The sequence below is a fragment of the Oncorhynchus gorbuscha genome, linkage group LG22 (genome assembly GCF_021184085.1).
Source record: "Oncorhynchus gorbuscha isolate QuinsamMale2020 ecotype Even-year linkage group LG22, OgorEven_v1.0, whole genome shotgun sequence".
NCBI classification, from domain to species: domain Eukaryota; kingdom Metazoa; phylum Chordata; class Actinopteri; order Salmoniformes; family Salmonidae; genus Oncorhynchus; species Oncorhynchus gorbuscha.
The window spans coordinates 17,979,795-17,998,720 of NC_060194.1; the positions used below are offsets into that span (position 1 = coordinate 17,979,795).

At 48.2% G+C, this 18,926-nt stretch overlaps 1 protein-coding gene across 18 annotated transcripts in view; it reads left to right on the forward strand.

Annotated features, from left to right (window-relative positions):
* Nucleotides 1-18,926, forward strand: part of LOC124009715 (disco-interacting protein 2 homolog C) — a 257,605-nt gene that overhangs the window by 225,473 nt on the left and 13,206 nt on the right. For 17 of the 18 annotated variants that reach the window (XM_046321805.1, XM_046321811.1, XM_046321809.1 and 14 more), the window contains 11 exons: nucleotides 486-625; nucleotides 5,290-5,426; nucleotides 5,944-6,152; nucleotides 7,397-7,511; nucleotides 8,110-8,311; nucleotides 8,874-8,983; nucleotides 16,422-16,502; nucleotides 16,803-16,926; nucleotides 17,464-17,585; nucleotides 17,830-17,941; nucleotides 18,145-18,254. In XM_046321805.1, the coding sequence (XP_046177761.1) occupies nucleotides 486-625; nucleotides 5,290-5,426; nucleotides 5,944-6,152; nucleotides 7,397-7,511; nucleotides 8,110-8,311; nucleotides 8,874-8,983; nucleotides 16,422-16,502; nucleotides 16,803-16,926; nucleotides 17,464-17,585; nucleotides 17,830-17,941; nucleotides 18,145-18,254 (1,462 nt within the window). The remainder of the gene's footprint in view (nucleotides 1-485; nucleotides 626-5,289; nucleotides 5,427-5,943; nucleotides 6,153-7,396; nucleotides 7,512-8,109; nucleotides 8,312-8,873; nucleotides 8,984-16,421; nucleotides 16,503-16,802; nucleotides 16,927-17,463; nucleotides 17,586-17,829; nucleotides 17,942-18,144; nucleotides 18,255-18,926) is intronic. The other variant, XM_046321808.1, reaches the window with a different exon arrangement.

The following is an 18,926-nucleotide window of genomic DNA, read 5'->3' on the forward strand; positions in this document are numbered from 1 at the left end:
ACACACACACACACACACACACACACACACACACACACACACACACACACACACACACACACACACACACACACACACACACACACACACACACACACACACACACACACACACACACACACACACACACACACACAGCACCGTTAATGAAAGCACCCCCATGATGGTGTTGTCCTGGTGTTTTATGGCCCTCCGTTTCCCCGGGGGCGTCGAGCTCCCGCTTCCACTAAGGGAGTAGCCCCATCCCTAACCGTCTAATTGGCAGATTTTTAAATGGGATGCAGGTTTTGATTTGGGGATGTGTGTTTTGGAGCTTGTTGATAGGGGCGCAACACTGTGGCTGACCCCGGTTCTGACCCCAACCTCTCCGTGTGTACTGTATGTACTGTATGTGCATGTCTACCGGGGTGAATGGGATATGCAGAAGACCCATTTATTTTTAGTCATGAAGCAAATGGACAATAAAGTCATCTTCTCGTTAATAGGCCGACAGATGACAGTAACCAGCCCCCAGGAAGAGGAGTACTGTCCATGCAGGGTCTGAGTCACGGGGTCATCCGGGTGGACTCTGAGGAGAAGCTGTCTGTTCTCACCTTGCAGGATGTCGGCACTGTTATGCCAGGAGGTAAACACCAGGGTTGCAATACTGGTTACTTTCCCAATATTCCCAGGTTTCCAGAAATCCTGGTTGGAAGATTCCCGGCATCAGAATGGAATAAGAAGGAAGTCTGGTAATCTGCAACTGGTGTTTGTGGAAAAGCTGGAAATTTTGGCAAGGTTACTGGAGATTGTGTAACCCTAGTACAAACACAGCTTTATGTCTGCTTTATGCCCCTAGCAAGGATAGAAAGCAGCATAGCAAACAGAATGTTCATAGATTCATTGAATTTACCAGACACACACACACACACAATTATCCAAAAAAAAGATTGTTTTGATATCCATATTTTTAGATGAAGCAGAAGTTGTTCATTATCCAGATAACGTCATATGATAGAGTTTCCATCAAATGGAATCTTGTTTTCCATGTAAAATCCTGGCATTACTCACAACGATGCCTCATAACTGACCAACACGCATAAAGAAGTTATATTGACCCTAAAATGAAAATATAAAAAGTGTAAATAAAAAAACATTCCTCAACGGAGAGTTCAACCAAAGGAGTGTGTTTTTGTGATTTGGCTCAGTGGGAGGGTTGGAGAGGGTAACTCAAATGTCACCCTATACCATACATTACATTTACATTTACATTTAAGTCATTTAGCAGACGCTCTTATCCAGAGCGACTTACAAATTGGTGCATTCACCTTATGACATCCAGTGGGACAGTCACTTAACAATAGTGCATCTAAAACTTAGGGGGGTGGGGTGAGAGGGATTACTTAACCTATCCTAGGTATTCCTTAAAGAGGTGGGGTTTCAGGTGTCTCCGGAAGGTGGTGATTGACTCCGCTGTCCTGGCGTCGTGAGGGAGTTTGTTCCACCATTGGGGGGGCCAGGGCAGCGAACAGTTTTGACTGGGCTGAGCGGGAGCTGTACTTCCTCAGTGGTAGGGAGGCGAGCAGGCCAGAGGTGGATGAACGCAGTGCCCTTGTTTGGGTGTAGGGCCTGATCAGAGCCTGGAGGTACTGAGGTGCCGTTCCCCTCACAGCTCCGTAGGCAAGCACCATGGTCTTGTAGCGGATGCGAGCTTCAACTGGAAGCCAGTGGAGAGAACGGAGGAGCGGGGTGACGTGAGAGAACTTGGGAAGGTTGAACACCAGACGGGCTGCGGCGTTCTGGATGAGTTGAAGGGGTTTAATGGCACAGGCAGGGAGCCCAGCCAACAGCGAGTTGCAGTAATCCAGACGGGAGATGACAAGTGCCTGGATTAGGACCTGCGCCGCTTCCTGTGTGAGGCAGGGTCGTACTCTGCGGATGTTGTAGAGCATGAACCTACAGGAACGGGCCACCGCCTTGATGTTAGTTGAGAACGACAGGGTGTTGTCCAGGATCACGCCAAGGTTCTTGGCGCTCTGGGAGGAGGACACAATGGAGTTGTCGACCGTGATGGCGAGATCATGGAACGGGCAGTCCTTCCCCGGGAGGAAGAGCAGCTCCGTCTTGCTGAGGTTCAGCTTGAGGTGGTGATCCGTCATCCACACTGATATGTCTGCCAGACATGCAGAGATGCGATTCGCCACCTGGTCATCAGAAGGGGGAAAGGAGAAGATTAATTGTGTGTCGTCTGCATAGCAATGATAAGAGAGACCATGTGAGGTTATGACAGAGCCAAGTGACTTGGTGTATAGCGAGAATAGGAGAGGGCCAAGAACAGAGCCCTGGGGACACCAGTGGTGAGAGCGCGTGGTGAGGAGACAGATTCTCGCCACGCCACCTGGTAGGAGCGACCTGTCAGGTAGGACGCAATCCAGCGTGGGCCGCGCCGGAGATGCCCAACTCGGAGAGGGTGGAGAGGAGGATCTGATGGTTCACAGTATCGAAGGCAGCCGATAGATCTAGAAGGATGAGAGCAGAGGAGAGAGAGTTAGCTTTAGCAGTGCGGAGCGCCTCCGTGATACAGAGGAGAGCAGTCTCAGTTGAATGACTAGTCTTGAAACCTGACTGATTTGGATCAAGAAGGTCATTCAGAGAGAGATAGCGGGAGAGCTGGCCAAGGACGGCACGTTCAAGAGTTTTGGAGAGAAAAGAAAGAAGGGATACTGGTCTGTAATTGTTGACATCGGAGGGATCGAGTGTAGGTTTTTTCAGAAGGGGTGCAACTCTCGCTCTCTGAAGACGGAAGGGACGTAGCCAACGGTCAGGGATGAGTTGATGAGCGAGGTGAGGTAAGGGAGAAGGTCTCCGGAAATGGTCTGGAGAAGAGAGGAGGGGATAGGGTCAAGCGGGCAGGTTGTTGGGCGGCCGGCCGTCACAAGACGCGAGATTTCATCTGGAGAGAGAGGGGAGAAAGAGGTCAGAGCACAGGGTAGGGCAGTGTGAGCAGAACCAGCGGTGTCGTTTGACTTAGCAAACGAGGATCGGATGTCGTCGACCTTCTTTTCAAAATGGTTGACGAAGTCATCTGCAGAGAGGGAGGAGGGGGGAGGGGGGCGGAGGATTCAGGAGGGAGGAGAAGGTGGCAAAGAGCTTCCTAGGGTTAGAGGCAGATGCTTGGAATTTAGCGTGGTAGAAAGTGGCTTTAGCAGCAGAGACAGAGGAGGAAAATGTAGAGAGGAGGGAGTGAAAGGATGCCAGGTCCGCAGGGAGGCGAGTTTTCCTCCATTTCCGCTCGGCTGCCCGGAGCCCTGTTCTGTGAGCTCGCAATGAGTCATCGAGCCACGGAGCGGGAGGGGAGGACCGAGCCGGCCTGGAGGATAGGGGACATAGAGAGTCAAGGGATGCAGAGAGGGAGGAGAGGAGGGTTGAGGAGGCAGAATCAGGAGATAGGTGGGAGAAGGTTTGAGCGGAGGGAAGAGATGATAGGATGGAAGAGGAGAGAGTAGCGGGGGAGAGAGAGCGAAGGTTGGGACGGCGCGATACCATCCGAGTAGGGGCAGTGTGGGAGGTGTTGGATGAGAGCGAGAGGGAAAAGGATACAAGGCAGTGGTCGGAGACTTGGAGGGGAGTTGCAGTGAGGTTAGTGGAAGAACAGCATCTAGTAAAGATGAGGTCGAGCGTATTGCCTGCCTTGTGAGTAGGGGGGAAGGTGAGAGGGTGAGGTCAAAAGAGGAGAGGAGGGAAAGAAGGAGGCAGAGAGGAAAGAGTCAAAGGTAGACGTGGGAGGTTAAAGTCGCCCAGAACTGTGAGAGGTGAGCCGTCCTCAGGAAAGGAGCTTATCAAGGCATCAAGCTCATTGATGAACTCTCCGAGGGAACCTGGAGGGCGATAAATGATAAGGATGTTAAGCTTGAAAGGGCTAGTAACTGTGACAGCATGGAATTCAAAGGAGGCGATAGACAGATGGGTAAGGGGAGAAAGAGAGAATGACCACTTGGGAGAGATGAGGATCCCGGTGCCACCACCCCGCTGACCAGATGCTCTCGGGGTGTGCGAGAACACGTGGGCGGACGAAGAGAGAGCAGTAGGAGTAGCAGTGTTGTCTGTGGTGATCCATGTTTCCGTCAGTGCCAAGAAGTCGAGGGACTGGAGGGAGGCATAGGCTGAGATGAACTCTGCCTTGTTGACCGCAGATTGGCAGTTCCAGAGGCTACCGGAGACCTGGAACTCCACGTGGGTCGTGCGCGCTGGGACCACCAGAGTAGGGTGGCCGCGCCACGCGGTGAGGAGCGTTTGTATGGTCTGTGCAGAGAGGAGAGAACAGGGATAAACAGACACATAGTTGACAGGCTACAGAAGAGGCTACGCTAATGCAAAGGAGATTGGAATGACAAGTGGACTACACGTCTCGAATGTTCAGAAAGTTAAGCTACGTAGCAAGAATCTTATTGACTAAAATGATTAAAATGATACAGTACTGCTGAAGTAGGCCAGCTGGCAGTGGGTGCGTTGTTGACACTACACTAATCAAGTCATTCCGTTGAGTGTAATAGTTTCTGCAGTGTTGCTATTCGGGGGCTAGCAGGCTAGCTAGCAGTGTATACATAGTGCCCTACGTTTGACTAGAGCACTATGGGAATTTTATAAGGTGTTTGGGACGCAGAAAGACCGAAGAAGAGGAGAGGGGGTTGTGTGGAGGGTTTCTAGATTCCTGAGGGCCCTGACCTCCCCAGCATGTGGTGCCAAGATGAGTGCCTGGCTGCCTGATACAGAGTTCATAAAGAACCTTTCCACCCACACAGAGGTCCTACAGCCATGACCCAGGGCCGCGGGCCTCCCTACCACCTCCCTACCCCTTAACCTGTCTCCTTCCAGCACCAGATACGGGTGACCCTAACCTCATTTCCTCACCTGCTCTCTGTTAGGGGTTTCCTGGAAGTGTGTTGTGGTCCTGAGGACGCAACACCTTTTTATTGAACACAAGGGATGTGTCCCAAATGGCATCCAGTTCCTTATATAGTGCACTACTTTCTACCAGAGCCCTACAGGTACTGGTCAAAAGTAGTGCACTAAATAGGGAATATGGTGCCATTTGGGACACAGACCAGAGGAGTGCACCCCCAGCTATGTGCTGCAGAGTAATGCAGTGGCTATATAATAAAGTGCACTTGGCTTGATGTGGATCATTGAGGTAGTTGGGCCTGGCTTCACTGCTCTAAACCCCTCTCTCGCGGGCGCTGCTGTTTACTAAAAAAACTCTCTCCCTCTTTCTTTCCCCTCCACTCTCCTCCTCTTTTTGATTTCTTGCAGCTCTCATGTGTGTAGTGAAACCAGATGGGGTTCCGCAGTTATGCAAAACAGATGAGATCGGGGAGCTGTGTGTGGGTTCTATTGCCACGGGGACGTCGTACTACGGTCTCTCAGGCATGACCAAGAACACCTTTGAGGTAAGGCCTAACAGCATGGTGTTGTGGGCTGAGCTACCCCTGGGTCCTGGCTAGGGACGGTTAGGATGCCTGGGTCCTGGCTAGGGACGGTTAGGATGCCTGGGTCCTGGCTAGGGACGGTTAGGATGCCTGGGTCCTGGCTAGGGACGGTTAGGATGCCTGGGTCCTGGCTAGGGACGGTTAGGATGCCTGGGTCCTGGCTAGGGACGGTTAGGATGCCTGGGTCCTGGCTAGGGACGGTTAGGATGCCTGGGTCCTGGCTAGGGACGGTTAGGATGCCTGGGGATTGGCTCTAACAACTGCTGCTGTTCAATAGTTCTTAAAAACCCTTCCACATTCCTCAAGTGCTCTATATAATCCATTAGTGGAGAGAGAGTCATGTAATGGAATTGCACCCTTATGTGATGCCTTCATTCATTCATTTGTTTTATTTATCCGCTGGGCTCATTTGAATCACTTTCTGTGTATTGCAGGTTGTTAGGAGATTGGTAAACTAATGTGTATGTCTGTACTCTAGGTGTTCCCCATGAACAGTGTTGGGGCTCTCATCAGTGAGTACCCCTTCACCAGGACAGGCTTGCTGGGCTTCGTGGGTCCTGGGGGACTGTGCTTCATCGCTGGCAAGATGGACGGCCTCATGGTGGTGGGGGGAAGGAGGCACAACGCTGACGACATCGTGGCTACAGCCCTGGCTGTGGAGCCCATGAAGTTTGTCTACAGGGGGAGGTAGCTGTTCATCTATCAGTTGTGGATAGGGACACAAGTTTTTCTTCATGTGTGACCATTCATGTATGACCATACATACCCTATTTGAAGGCTCTATTTCTTGGTCAAGTCCTGTGGACTGGACAAGCTTGTGACACTACTTAAATAAGAAATTATGGTGATCATAGCTGATTGACTGTTTGTGCTTATGCAGTGTTGGTAACAGTATTGGTCTCCTGTTTCTCTATGCTACAGGATAGCTGTGTGCTAATTCTAACAGTGTGGTAACAGTATTGGTCTCCTGTTTCTCTATGCTACAGGATAGCTGTGTGCTAATTCTAACAGTGTGGTAACAGTATTGGTCTCCTGTTTCTCTATGCTACAGGATAGCTGTGTGCTAATTCTAACAGTGTGGTAACAGTATTGGTCTCCTGTTTCTCTATGCTACAGGATAGCTGTGTGCTAATTCTAACAGTGTGGTAGCAGTATTGGTCTCCTGTTTCTCTATGCTACAGGATAGCTGTGTGCTAATTCTAACAGTGTGGTAGCAGTATTGGTCTATTGGTCTCTGTTTCTCTATGCTACAGGATAGCTGTGTGCTAATTCTAACAGTGTGGTAACAGTATTGGTCTCCTGTTTCTCTATGCTACAGGATAGCTGTGTGCTAATTCTAACAGTGTGGTAACAGTATTGGTCTCCTGTTTCTCTATGCTACAGGATAGCTGTGTGCTAATTCTAACAGTGTGGTAGGTAGCTCCTGTTTCTCTAGTATTGGTCTCCAGTGTTTCTCTGTGCTACAGGATAGCTGTGTGCTAATTAACAGTGTGGTAACAGTATTGGTCTCCTGTTTCTCTATGCTACAGGATAGCTGTGTGTAACAGTGTGTAACTATTGGTCTCCTGTTTCTCTATGCTACAGGATAGCTGTGTGCTAATTCTAACAGTGTGGTAGCAGTATTGGTCTCCTGTTTCTCTATGCTACAGGATAGCTGTGTGCTAATTCTAACAGTGTGGTAACAGTATTGGTCTCCTGTTTCTCTATGCTACAGGATAGCTGTGTGCTAATTCTAACAGTGTGGTAACAGTATTGGTCTCCTGTTTCTCTATGCTACAGGATAGCTGTGTGCTAATTCTAACCGTGTGTTAACAGTATTGGTCTCCTGCCTCTCTCTGTTTTTCTGTGCTCCAGGATAGCAGTGTGCTAACGGTGTTGGTCTCATTCTGTATGTAATTCTATGGTTGGTCTCCCATCTCTCTGTTCTCCAGGATAGCAGTGTTCTCCATCTCTGTGTTACATGATGAGAGGATCGTGGTGGTGGCAGAGCAGAGACCTGACTCTACAGAGGAGGACAGCTTTCAGTGGATGAGCAGAGTGCTGCAGGTGTGTATATATATATACACACACACACACACACACACACACACACACACACACACACACACACACACACACACACACACACACACACACACACACACACACACACACACACACACACACACACACACACACACACACACACACACCAGTAGACTGAGCCCTGTACTGTAAAAACCCAGGTCTCTGGGCTCCTGTCCATAACTAAAGAGACTGTGGTTTCACTATTAAAGCTGTTTCCAGCTGTGTGATTGCAGTCAAAACAAATGAGATAACATGTTCACTTCGTCTGATCCGATTACACATGGCCTTGGTGTCTCTATCGTATTTACGACTGTAGCCATATTCCACCCAAGTCAAATGTTCACTTAGTTCACGCATGGAGACAAAGGGAGAATTTGACTGAATAGGAAGTTTGTGATTTGCTCCTTAGCCATCCATACCTCACATGTCAAACACTGGCACCGTGTTCCTCCACATACAGGCAATATGACCTGTCTTTACTACTGTAAGCATATCTAGTTGTCATATACAATATAATAGTGCAGTCCTTTTGAGGCACACATCACCCTAATCCCTGTCCCCTTCCCTCCCCATATAGGCCATAGATGGGATCCACCAAGTGGGGGTGTATTGCCTGGCCCTGGTCCCCTCCAACACGCTTCCTAAAACCCCTCTGGGGGGAATCCACCTGTCAGAGAGCAAGCAGCTGTTCCTGGAGGGCTCCCTGCACCCCTGCAACGTCCTCATGTGTCCCCATACCTGTGTCACCAACCTGCCCAAGCCCCGGCAGAAACAACCGGGTCAGACACTATATTACACCATCCTGAGTGGGTCTGCCTGGGGGGTTGATAGTTAATTTGTGTCATAGAAATCCTTAGTTTACATGGTGATAGAGATATCTACAGCCATTTAATTCATCTTCATATTTCTTGATTTTGTTGGATGAGATGTAGAACTATTCAGGACTGTACAGGGTGTGTTTTGTCGTCTGGCCTTGTAACATGTCCCATTTGATCCAACACATCCCAAACTGTCACCTCTCTCCATTAGTTATAGTACTGCGTTGCCCCTAGATAGATGTTAATTTACAACACAGGTTTCTGTCTGAATGGCAATCTGTCAGAGTAGAATCCATCCAGTCAATTGGCCCATCCATTCGGTGGCCTTCGCCTCTGAACACAAGGTCAATCTCAGCCCACCCGGTCTCTGTAAATCTCTGGGAATTAGGGGGAATTCACTGCACACACAATGTGAGCTAGTATATATCACTGTAGATCACAGCCAGGGATATAGATTCCACATGTTTGTATCAGTGTGTCTCTCTGTATGTGTGTTGTCTCACCTTTATCCCTCTGTCCACAGAGATCGGGCCTGCCTCTGTGATGGTGGGGAACCTGGTGTCGGGGAAGAGGATTGCCCAGGCTAGCGGCAGGGACCTGGGCCAGATGGAAGACAATGATCAGGCAAGGAAGGTGTGTGTGCTGTGCTGCTCTCTGAGGGCTTGGTTTTCATCAACACCATCTACATCAGCACGCTCATTAAACCATGGACTGTGGGCTTCCAGCTGAATATTCGCCTGTGTCCCAAATGCCACCCTACTCCATACATGGTGCCCTACTTTTGACCAGATCCCTATGGGCCCTGGTCAAAAGTAGTGCACTATATAGAGAATAGGATGCCATCAGTTGAATATTGGCACACTCTCCATGTTTAAGTTGACCATCGACTATAATAATAATATATGCCATTTAGCAGACGCTTTTATCCAAAGCGACTTACAGTCATGTGTGCATACATTCTACGTATGGGTGGTCCCAGGGATCGAACCCACTACCCTGGCGTTACAAGCGCCATGCTCTACCAACTGAGCTACAGAAGGACCACAATTTTATAATTATTATCATTTATAATTTTATCCCCTCATATGTAAACACTATAGTTGTACTGTAGTTCAGCCGTTGTTCATCTATAGTCTCCCAAAGTTATCTGAATTATTTATCCAACATCTGTTGTATGGTATTCTATTCCTCCTTTCATGATATCTAAGTGTTTATATGGATGGATCAGACCATATACATTTCTGCTCTCATGCCTTGCACAACACAGCAACAAATACCACCGCCCCGTGGTCCAGTTGGATGCATTGTTACTCTGATTTTTGACTCAAGTGTCAAGGCTACAAATGTCCTGGGATCGGTAGACTGATGTTGTTACAGAACTAATATGGAACAAAGCGTTTAAAAGGATTGTTGAGACAGGCAACATTAGGATATTTAGTATGCACAGTACTAAAGACATTTCTCAATGGTATTTTTCATTTCATAGACGGATGTCTAAGAGGCTCCCTGTCTCTGAGATACCTAATAATAGGGTGTGTAACTGTACCGTGAACTGCGTCCCAAATGGAATTTTCCCTATGTAGTGCACTGTTTCCCTTTGTATTCCCTGTTGGCCCTGGTTAAAAGTAGTGCACTAATATAGGGATTAGTGATCCATTGGGACCAGTGCAGTGTGTTTGCGATAGACTGAAGTAGATGGATGGGACTGTAGAGTGCAGAGTGCCTACCCAGCATAGCTCTAGGTGCTGACACTAGGCCTCAGGTCTCCCTGTATCCATAGCTCTAGGTACTGACACTAGGCCTCTGGTCTCCTGTATCCATAGCTCTAGGTACTGACACTAGGCCTCTGGTCTCCCTGTATCCATAGCTCTAGGTACTGACACTAGGCCTCTGGTCTCCCTGTATCCATAGCTCTAGGTCCACTAGCTCTGGTCTCCTGTATCCATAGCTCTAGGTACTGACACTAGGCCTCTGGTCTCCTGTATCCATAGCTCTAGGTACTGACACTAGGCCTCTGGTCTCTCTGTATCCATAGCTCTAGGTACTGACACTAGGCCTCTGGTCTCCCTGTATCCATAGCTCTAGGTACTGACACTAGGCCTCTGGTCTCTCTGTATCCATAGCTCTAGGTACTGACACTAGGCCTCTGGTCTCCCTGTATCCATAGCTCTAGGTACTGACACTAGGCCTCTGGTCTCCCTGTATCCATAGCTCTAGGTACTGACACTAGGCCTCTGGTCTCCCTCCATAGCTCTAGGTACACACTAGCTCTGGTCTCCTGTATCCATAGCTCTAGGTACTGACACTAGGCCTCTGGTCTCCCTGTATCCATAGCTCTAGGTACTGACACTAGGCCTCTGGTCTCCCTGTATCCATAGCTCTAGGTACTGACACTAGGCCTCTGGTCTCTCTGTATCCATAGCTCTAGGTACTGACACTAGGCCTCTGGTCTCCTGTATCCATAGCTCTAGGTACTGACACTAGGCCTCTGGTCTCTCTGTATCCATAGCTCTAGGTACTGACACTAGGCCTCTGGTCTCCCTGTATCCATAGCTCTAGGTACTGACACTAGGCCTCTGGTCTCCCTCCATAGCTATCCAGGCCTAGCTCTAGGTACTGACACTAGGCCTCTGGTCTCCCTGTATCCATAGCTCTAGGTACTGACACTAGGCCTCTGGTCTCCCTGTATCCATAGCTCTAGGTACTGTCTGGTCTCCTGTATCCATAGCCATAGCTCTGGTCTCTGACACTCTAGGCCTGACACTAGGTCTGGTCTCTGTATCCATAGCTCTAGGTACTGACACTAGGCCTCTGGTCTCCCTGTATCCATAGCTCTAGGTACTGACACTAGGCCTCTGGTCTCCCTGTATCCATAGCTCTAGGTACTGACACTAGGCCTCTGGTCTCTCTGTATCCATAGCTCTAGGTACTGACACTAGGCCTCTGGTCTCTCTGTATCCATAGCTCTAGGTACTGACACTAGGCCTCTGGTCTCTCTGTATCCATAGCTCTAGGTACTGACACTAGGCCTCTGGTCTCCCTGTATCCATAGCTCTAGGTACTGACACTAGGCCTCTGGTCTCCCTGTATCCATAGCTCTAGGTACTGACACTAGGCCTCTGGTCTCCTGTATCCATAGCTCTAGGTACTGACACTAGGCCTCTGGTCTCTCTGTATCCATAGCTCTAGGTACTGACACTAGGCCTCTGGTCTCCCTGTATCCATAGCTCTAGGTACTGACACTAGGCCTCTGGTCTCCCTGTATCCATAGCTCTAGGTACTGGCACTAGGCCTCTGTTCTCCCTGTATCCATAGCTCTAGGTACTGACACTAGGCCCCTGGTCTCCCTGTATCCATAGCTCTAGCTACTGACACTAGGCCTCTGGTCTCCCTGTATCCATAGCTCTAGCTACTGACACTAGGCCTCTGGTCTCTCTGTATCCATAGCTCTAGATACTGACACTAGGCCTCAGGTCTCCCTGTATCCATAGCTCTAGGTACTGACACTAGGCCTCTGGTCTCTCTGTATCCATAGCTCTAGGTACTGACACTAGGCCTCTGGTCTCCCTGTATCCATTGCTTCATCTCTGTTTTCACTGAGTATTGGAACTATCCATCAACATTTTCTTTCTATGAAGTAGGAAGCTTAAACCAGTCAAACACAGACTGTGATGTAATGTTGGCTTCTCTAAGCCCTTCATATCTGGGTAGTGGATAGTATATGGTTGGTATACTGCGTGTTGGGGAAGGATTGTGGTCTTGGTTAGTTTGGTTTGATTAGATTTGCCTTGAAATATCAAACAGTACATTTCCTTCAGGGCTTTAGGACGACCCTGGCAAATGGCATCCTATTCCCTACAGTGCACTACTTTTTGAACAGGGCCCATAGGGCTCTGATCAAAAGTAGTGCCCTACATAGGAAATAGGGTGCTATTTGGGACGAAGCCGCTGTCAATACAGAGATGTATGTGATTTGACTGATTCTCGATTTGATGGCACTTTATTTTCCTTTTCCAGTGGCAGAGGTTTGGAAAGTAATTATTAATAAAGGAATGTGAGGTGCCTGGCTGGTGGCACTGAGCTATGGTGAGCATAGCCGTACCGTAGCGGAGACAGAATTGATTTCCCCTTTCTCTCATGCTGAAAAATCTCATCAATCACCCCGTTAGGCAGTCGCTTGGGCAGTACGACCTCTAATGTAAAGTGACAAGGCAGACGACAGCAACAACACAACACTCACATTTCTTCTGTTTTACTTTCCCTTTGGAAGACGGGACACATTGAGTGCATTTCCAATGGCACCCCATTCCCTATATAGTGCACTACTTTTGACCAGGGCTGATAAGACTCTAGTTTAAAGTGGTGAACTATTGAGGGGAATAGGGTGCCATTTGGAAGGCAGATATTGTTTGTGGTGTGGTTTGGAATCCTCTGACTCAGACTTCATGCTCTTTTCCATTTGCTCTAATCCCCCTAGCAACCATCAGTCTGTATCCCTTCCTCTGCTCCTTTGTTCTGTTCAGCATGCCAACCAGACCATAATAATCACTGCTGCTCTACTTCCCTCATTATCACCTTAATGCACCAATATGGTCTGGCTGTCTGCATGCTCATTCATCTGGAAATCAGGCCCTCTGTGTGAATGGGTTTTTCTTATTTCGTAGCTCGATTTCCTTAATATTCAATGTTGTGATTTTAAACCTGTGCTCGATAGTCTGGCCATGTCTAACCCAATCAATGAATTTGCGTCAGGGAATGGTTGCTGCTCTAGCATGTTTTGCTCCTTCTTTCCAGCATAACGAATAGTTGTGTTCAACTTCATATTGCTGAAATGTTCACCACCGACCACCTAGTTGGTCACAACAGTAAAGACTGATATCCACTTTGACAGCTGATACTTTTCAGATAAATTTCTTCTACACAAGCTCTGGAGTCACAGACGCTTAAACAGATAAAGCTCTTTCTTCTCTGTGCTGATTCTAATCCACAGCCCTGGAGTCTGAGTCACAGACCGACACTGACTGGCTGGGCTGATTAAAGACAATGGCTCTTTGTGCTCCTCCGTACTGACCAGGCAGGCTCAGGCTTAACTAGAGCACTCTGGGGGAGTCTCAGAGGAGGGGGTGGGCCTTCAGCGTTCAATACAGTCCTCTGCCATTCATATCTGCCTGTCTCTCCTGGCTGCCACAGCTCTGACAATATTGGGGATGCATCCCAAATGGAACTCTATTCCCTATTTAGTGCACTACTTTTGACCATGGGCCCATAGGGCTCTGCTCAAAAGTGATGCACAAAATAGGGAATACGGTGCATTTTGGGACACAACCTGGGCCTCTCTCAATCCCACTGATCTAGCCTAATCTACAGTAGTGGGATGGTTTCCTGTGAACAGAAACAGAATATATTGGTTTTACTGAATTATCCACTGGGCTTATGGCAAGTGTCAGTGATGTTTTCATCAGGAAACGGTGTTCATATTTTGCCAATGTTGTAGCGGCGTTGGCAGAGTCGACTAAGTTCCTGTCTTATTGTTTGTTTGAGTGCAGAGAGAGGGAGGGCGGGAGCCACTTAGTTTTAGGCAGCCCCTCACTTGGGATATGTCCCAAATGGCACCCTATGCAGTGTAATACTTTTGAACAAACCCCCATGGGCCCTGGTCAAAAGCAGTGCACTAGACAGGGGATGGGGGGGGGTGGCATTTGGGAAACAGATGAGGGTTCACAGGGAAATAGTCTGTTCTGTGTGTCTGTTGGAAACAGGCCTTCCTATGGAATTAGACAGGAAATATCAAATGACTGTTTTAACAGGACAACATCTGTCCTTAATGACAAGAGCCCCAGTGTAAAACGAAGCACTTTCAGCAGCTGTCATTTTCACAGCATTTTTCTAAAACTAGACAGGCTAAAGTGACAGTTGGTGGTGGGTGGATTTTCCTGGGGTGTCCAGAGCAAGGAAGTAGTTCATGGTGTAAATCCTAAATGGCACTCTATTCCCTAATTAGTGTGCCATTTTGGGACACATCTGGTTGTCAGAGCAGCGTAGAAGATCACAGAGAACATGATTTACTATCTGTAGCAGTTGGACCCGGTGGATTAAAACGGTGCATACTGAATCTCTAATTCATCACTATAAGAGCAGGCCTGTGCTCTGCTCCTATGACAGAACCAAACTGCAAAAAGCATGAATTACACTCCACTATTTACTCCTCCACTGCCCCCACGGATGAAACCTTGAAATATTCATAAACTGAGACATGCTTGGCCCATTCTCTTATTTCTCACTCTTTCTATCTGCGCCACCGATATGGAGCTCATGTCTCTGTCTCTCTCCCTCTCTGTCTCTCTCCCTCTCTGTCTCTCTCAGCAACTGAACCAGTGCCTTCAGCATTTTGAAATGTTATGAGAGCAGGTCATTGTGCTAAAAGAATGATATGTGTAAGAACTCAGCGTGTCACCTTCTAATATGAAGCTCTGACTTTGCTGATACGCTACATGACCAAAAGTATGTGGACACATGCACGTCGAACATCTCATTCCACAACATGGGCATTTATATGGAGTTGGTCCCCCTTCTTGTTGCGATAACAGCCTCCACTCTTCTGGGAAGGTATTCCACTAGATGTTGTAACATTGCTGCGGGGATTTGCTTCCATTCAGCCACGAGAGTATTAGTGAGGTCGGGCTTTTGATGTTGGGCGATTAGTCCTGGCTCGTGGTCAGCGTTGCAATTCATCCCAAAGGTGTACGATGGGTTTGAGGTCAGGGCTATGTGCAGGCCTGTCAAGTTCTTCCACACCGATCTCGACAAACCATTTCTGTATGGACCTCGCTTTGTGCACGGGGGCATTGTCATGCTAAAAAGGGCCTTCCCCAAACTGTTGCCACGAAGTTGAAGCACAGAATGGTGTAGAATGTCATTGTATGCTACAGAATTAAAGTTTCCCTTCACTGGAACTGAGGGGCGTAGCCCAAACAATGAAAAACTGCCCCAGACTATTATTCCTCCTCCACCAAACTTTACAGTTGACACTATGCATCGGGCTAGGTAGCGTTCTCCTGGCAACCGCCAAACCCAGATTTGTCTGTCGGACTGCCAGATGGTAAAGCGTGATTCATCACTCCAGAGAACATGTTTTGAGCTTTACATCACTCCAGCTGACACTTGGCATTGCGCGTGGTGATCTTAGGTTTGTGTGCATCTGCTCTGCCATGGAAACCTATTTCATGAAGCTCCTGACGAACGGTTCTTGTGCTGATGTGGCTTCCAGAGGCAGTTTGGAACTATGTAGTGAGTGTTGGACAGACATTTTTTACGCGCCAGCACTCGGCGGTCCCGGTCTGTGAGGTTGTGTGGCATACCACTTCGTGGCTGAGCTGTTGCTCCAAAACATTTCCACTTCACAATAACAGCCCTTACAGTTGACCGGGGCAGCTCTAGCAGGGCAGAAAGTTTACGAACTGACTTGTTGGAAAAGTGGCATCCTATGACTGTGCCAAGGTTGAAAATGACTGAGCTCTTCAGTAAGGCTATTCTACTGTCAATGTTTGTCTATGGAGATTGCATGGTGAGGCTGAAATAGCCGATTCCATTAATTTGAAGGGGTGTCAACATACTTTTGTGTAGATACTTTATTGAGGAAAAATATACTTACTGTGATATGTGGTTGTCCTACCTAGCGATCTTAAGATGAATTCACTAACTGTAGTTGCTGTGGATAAGAGCATCTGCTAACTTACTCAAATGTAGCAGCTTCTCCTCAATAGGCTAACAGATATTGTGATTATGGCAGATGTGTTTTAGCCAATGGTACTCAGGGATTTAATTACTGTACCTTTCTCTCCTAGGCGATTTCTGAAATGGCACCCTATTCCCTACATAGGGCACTTCTTTTGACCAGAACCCTATGCATTCCCTGGTCAAAAGTAGTGCACTCTACATAGAGAATAGGGTGCCTTTTGTGACACACACTTCCTGTCTGAGTTGAACACTGAGGCAGAATGGCTCCTCTCCTCTCGGAGTGTGTGATCCAGCCAGAGGCTTATTTTATTTTCCCTTCTTTTGTATATTTCAGTTCCTCTTCCTCTCTGAAGTGTTACAATGGAGGGCCCAGACCACTCCGGACCATGTGCTTTACACACTTCTCAACTGCAGGGTGAGTGAGACCTGGCTAAAGGCTGTATTGGCATTGTTCACATCTGACTCCTGACATGTTTTGTACACACGGCAGTAGCAGCTGAAATAGTTGAGTGTTCTCACTTTGTATTGAGACCCATGAGGATTTTATTTGAAGTAGCCCTATCAAAGACCTATTGAAACTTTAAACTGTAAATCATCATTTTCTTGCTCCCTCTGTCTCTCAATCTCTTTTTCTCTCCCTCTTTCTCTTTGTCTCTCTCGCATCTTATCTCTCTTATGTGTGTGTGCCTGTGTCTTCGTGTGTGTGTGACCACAGGGGACGATAGCCAGCTCTCTGACATGTGTCCAATTGCATAAGAGAGCAGAGAAGATTGCCACCATGCTGGCGGAGCGAGGACACCTGCAGGACGGGGATCACGTTGCGCTCGTCTACCCCCCTGGTACGGCTGCTGCCTGGGACTCGGGCTGACACACAGATCACACGTCTCTAACTGGGTTTATCACCAGCAGTCATGTGTTGTCAGTTATCATTCATCAATCTAGAATCTCTCTGTGCTTCCAAGCCAGGGCCTGAGCCACATCTCTCTAATAGAATAGCACTTCCCACAAGAGTGTGCTGATCTTTATGGGTACACACAGAGAAAGCCCTGGGTGTTCCAAGATTTAAAAGGTAGAATGCTAATTTGGAACTCCGTTAGTATTTGGGAGCCAGAGAAATTCAAGCGTTCAAGTGAACCAAAGGTCCATAATGAAAAGGCTCAGTCAAGCAGGACAAAATCCTGACAAGGGAGATTGCCTGAGAGAGCCATTCAATTAACTGTCTCTTGGACAGCCTGCGCAATACGACACCTTGTCCTGAGGGTGCAGTGTCTTTCTGTCGGGAGGGAGGATGGTTCCGATTTGGCACAGGGACTCATGGACTGACGGACCAGAACTAATATCCTCTCTCTCTCTCTCTCTCTGTGTCCTTCATGCAGGGATTGACCTGATCGCAGCGTTCTACGGGTGCCTGTATGCGGGCTGCGTGCCAATCACTGTGCGACCTCCGCACCCCCAGAACATAGCCACCACTCTGCCCACAGTGAAGATGATCGTGGAGGTAAGTGCTTTGGTTGACGTCCTCTGTATCAAGTCGTCATCGCATCACAACTGACCTTTCATTAGAGAAAATGTAGACCAAGATGATGCGTAAGAGGTCACGTTAAAGGGAGATGGATCCTCGAAGGCGACAGAGTAGGCCTCTTCTTTCTGGAGCATTTTACAGTGCGTTTGCGCGTGCGTGTATAAACTTGTGTGTATCCAAACGTGTATTTGCTTGTCTCAACGTGTGCGTGTGGCCCCAGGTGAGCCGCTCGGCGTGTATGATGACCACAGCGGTGATCTGTAAACTGCTGAGGTCGAAGGAGGCCTCAGCAGCAGTGGACGTCAGGTCCTGGCCTCCTGTCCTGGACACAGGTAAGGGACTCCATTACCCACGCTGCACCAGTCACCTCAGTCAGACATTACCCACTTTAGCCCGAGGGTCTGGACTTCTTTACAAGAGACACCGACGCAGAGATCTTACGACCAATCGAGACTAATGACAATGTAATGTATCCTCTACTTAAGAATGTATTTGTGATGACAGTGGTCTTGTCCTTTGTCTCTCTGTCCTCTAGACGATCTGCCAAAGAAGAAACCTCCATTGTTGTACAAGCCCTCCAACCCAGACACACTGGCCTACCTGGACTTCAGTGTGTCCACCACAGGGATGCTAGCAGGAGTGAAGGTAAACCTCTAACCCCAATGTGTTTCTCCTATCAGGGAGGCTGATATCCCGAGAAGCGTATGAAGTGAAACAGAAACAATCTGTATGAAGTCTGAGTGGAAAGATAGTGGTGACATTTTCAACAACACGAAAGCAGTTATTGATCCCAGCCCCCCTCTGCTGTGGATGACTGCTGAATCTGTCACAGTACGGTGCTCACCCAGAAGGCCTGTTCTCCCTGTCGCCACAGATCCAACGCCGTACTAGGACACGCCTTGTTCATCTGGCCATGTAGAAACCTTTGTCTGACCGACGAAGCTTAGTAGGAGATCCAGTGAAATAGCAACTTGTAAAGATGAATCTTGTCACTGGTCTTACAAGGAAGCAAATTTGCTATCAGTTCCTCAGTGGACGAGGCTGTGGATTTTCTCCCTTCACCTAGAGGCGATTGTCTATTCTGTTCTCCGTTTAGCTGAAAACGTGTAGAGGAATAGGGTCGGTGGGGGAGAATTGTTGTGGTGTGTGGGGCTCTTTTCTGTAGTTTACTAAAACAAGATGCACTCTGGCTGTTCAGCCATGTCAAATAATGATGTCTCTCATGCTGTACACTGATTAACATGACAAAACTCTGAATTTGGGTTTCATGTGAGAACATGTCTCCTCCTACTCTGTGTCCCAAATGGCGCCCTATTC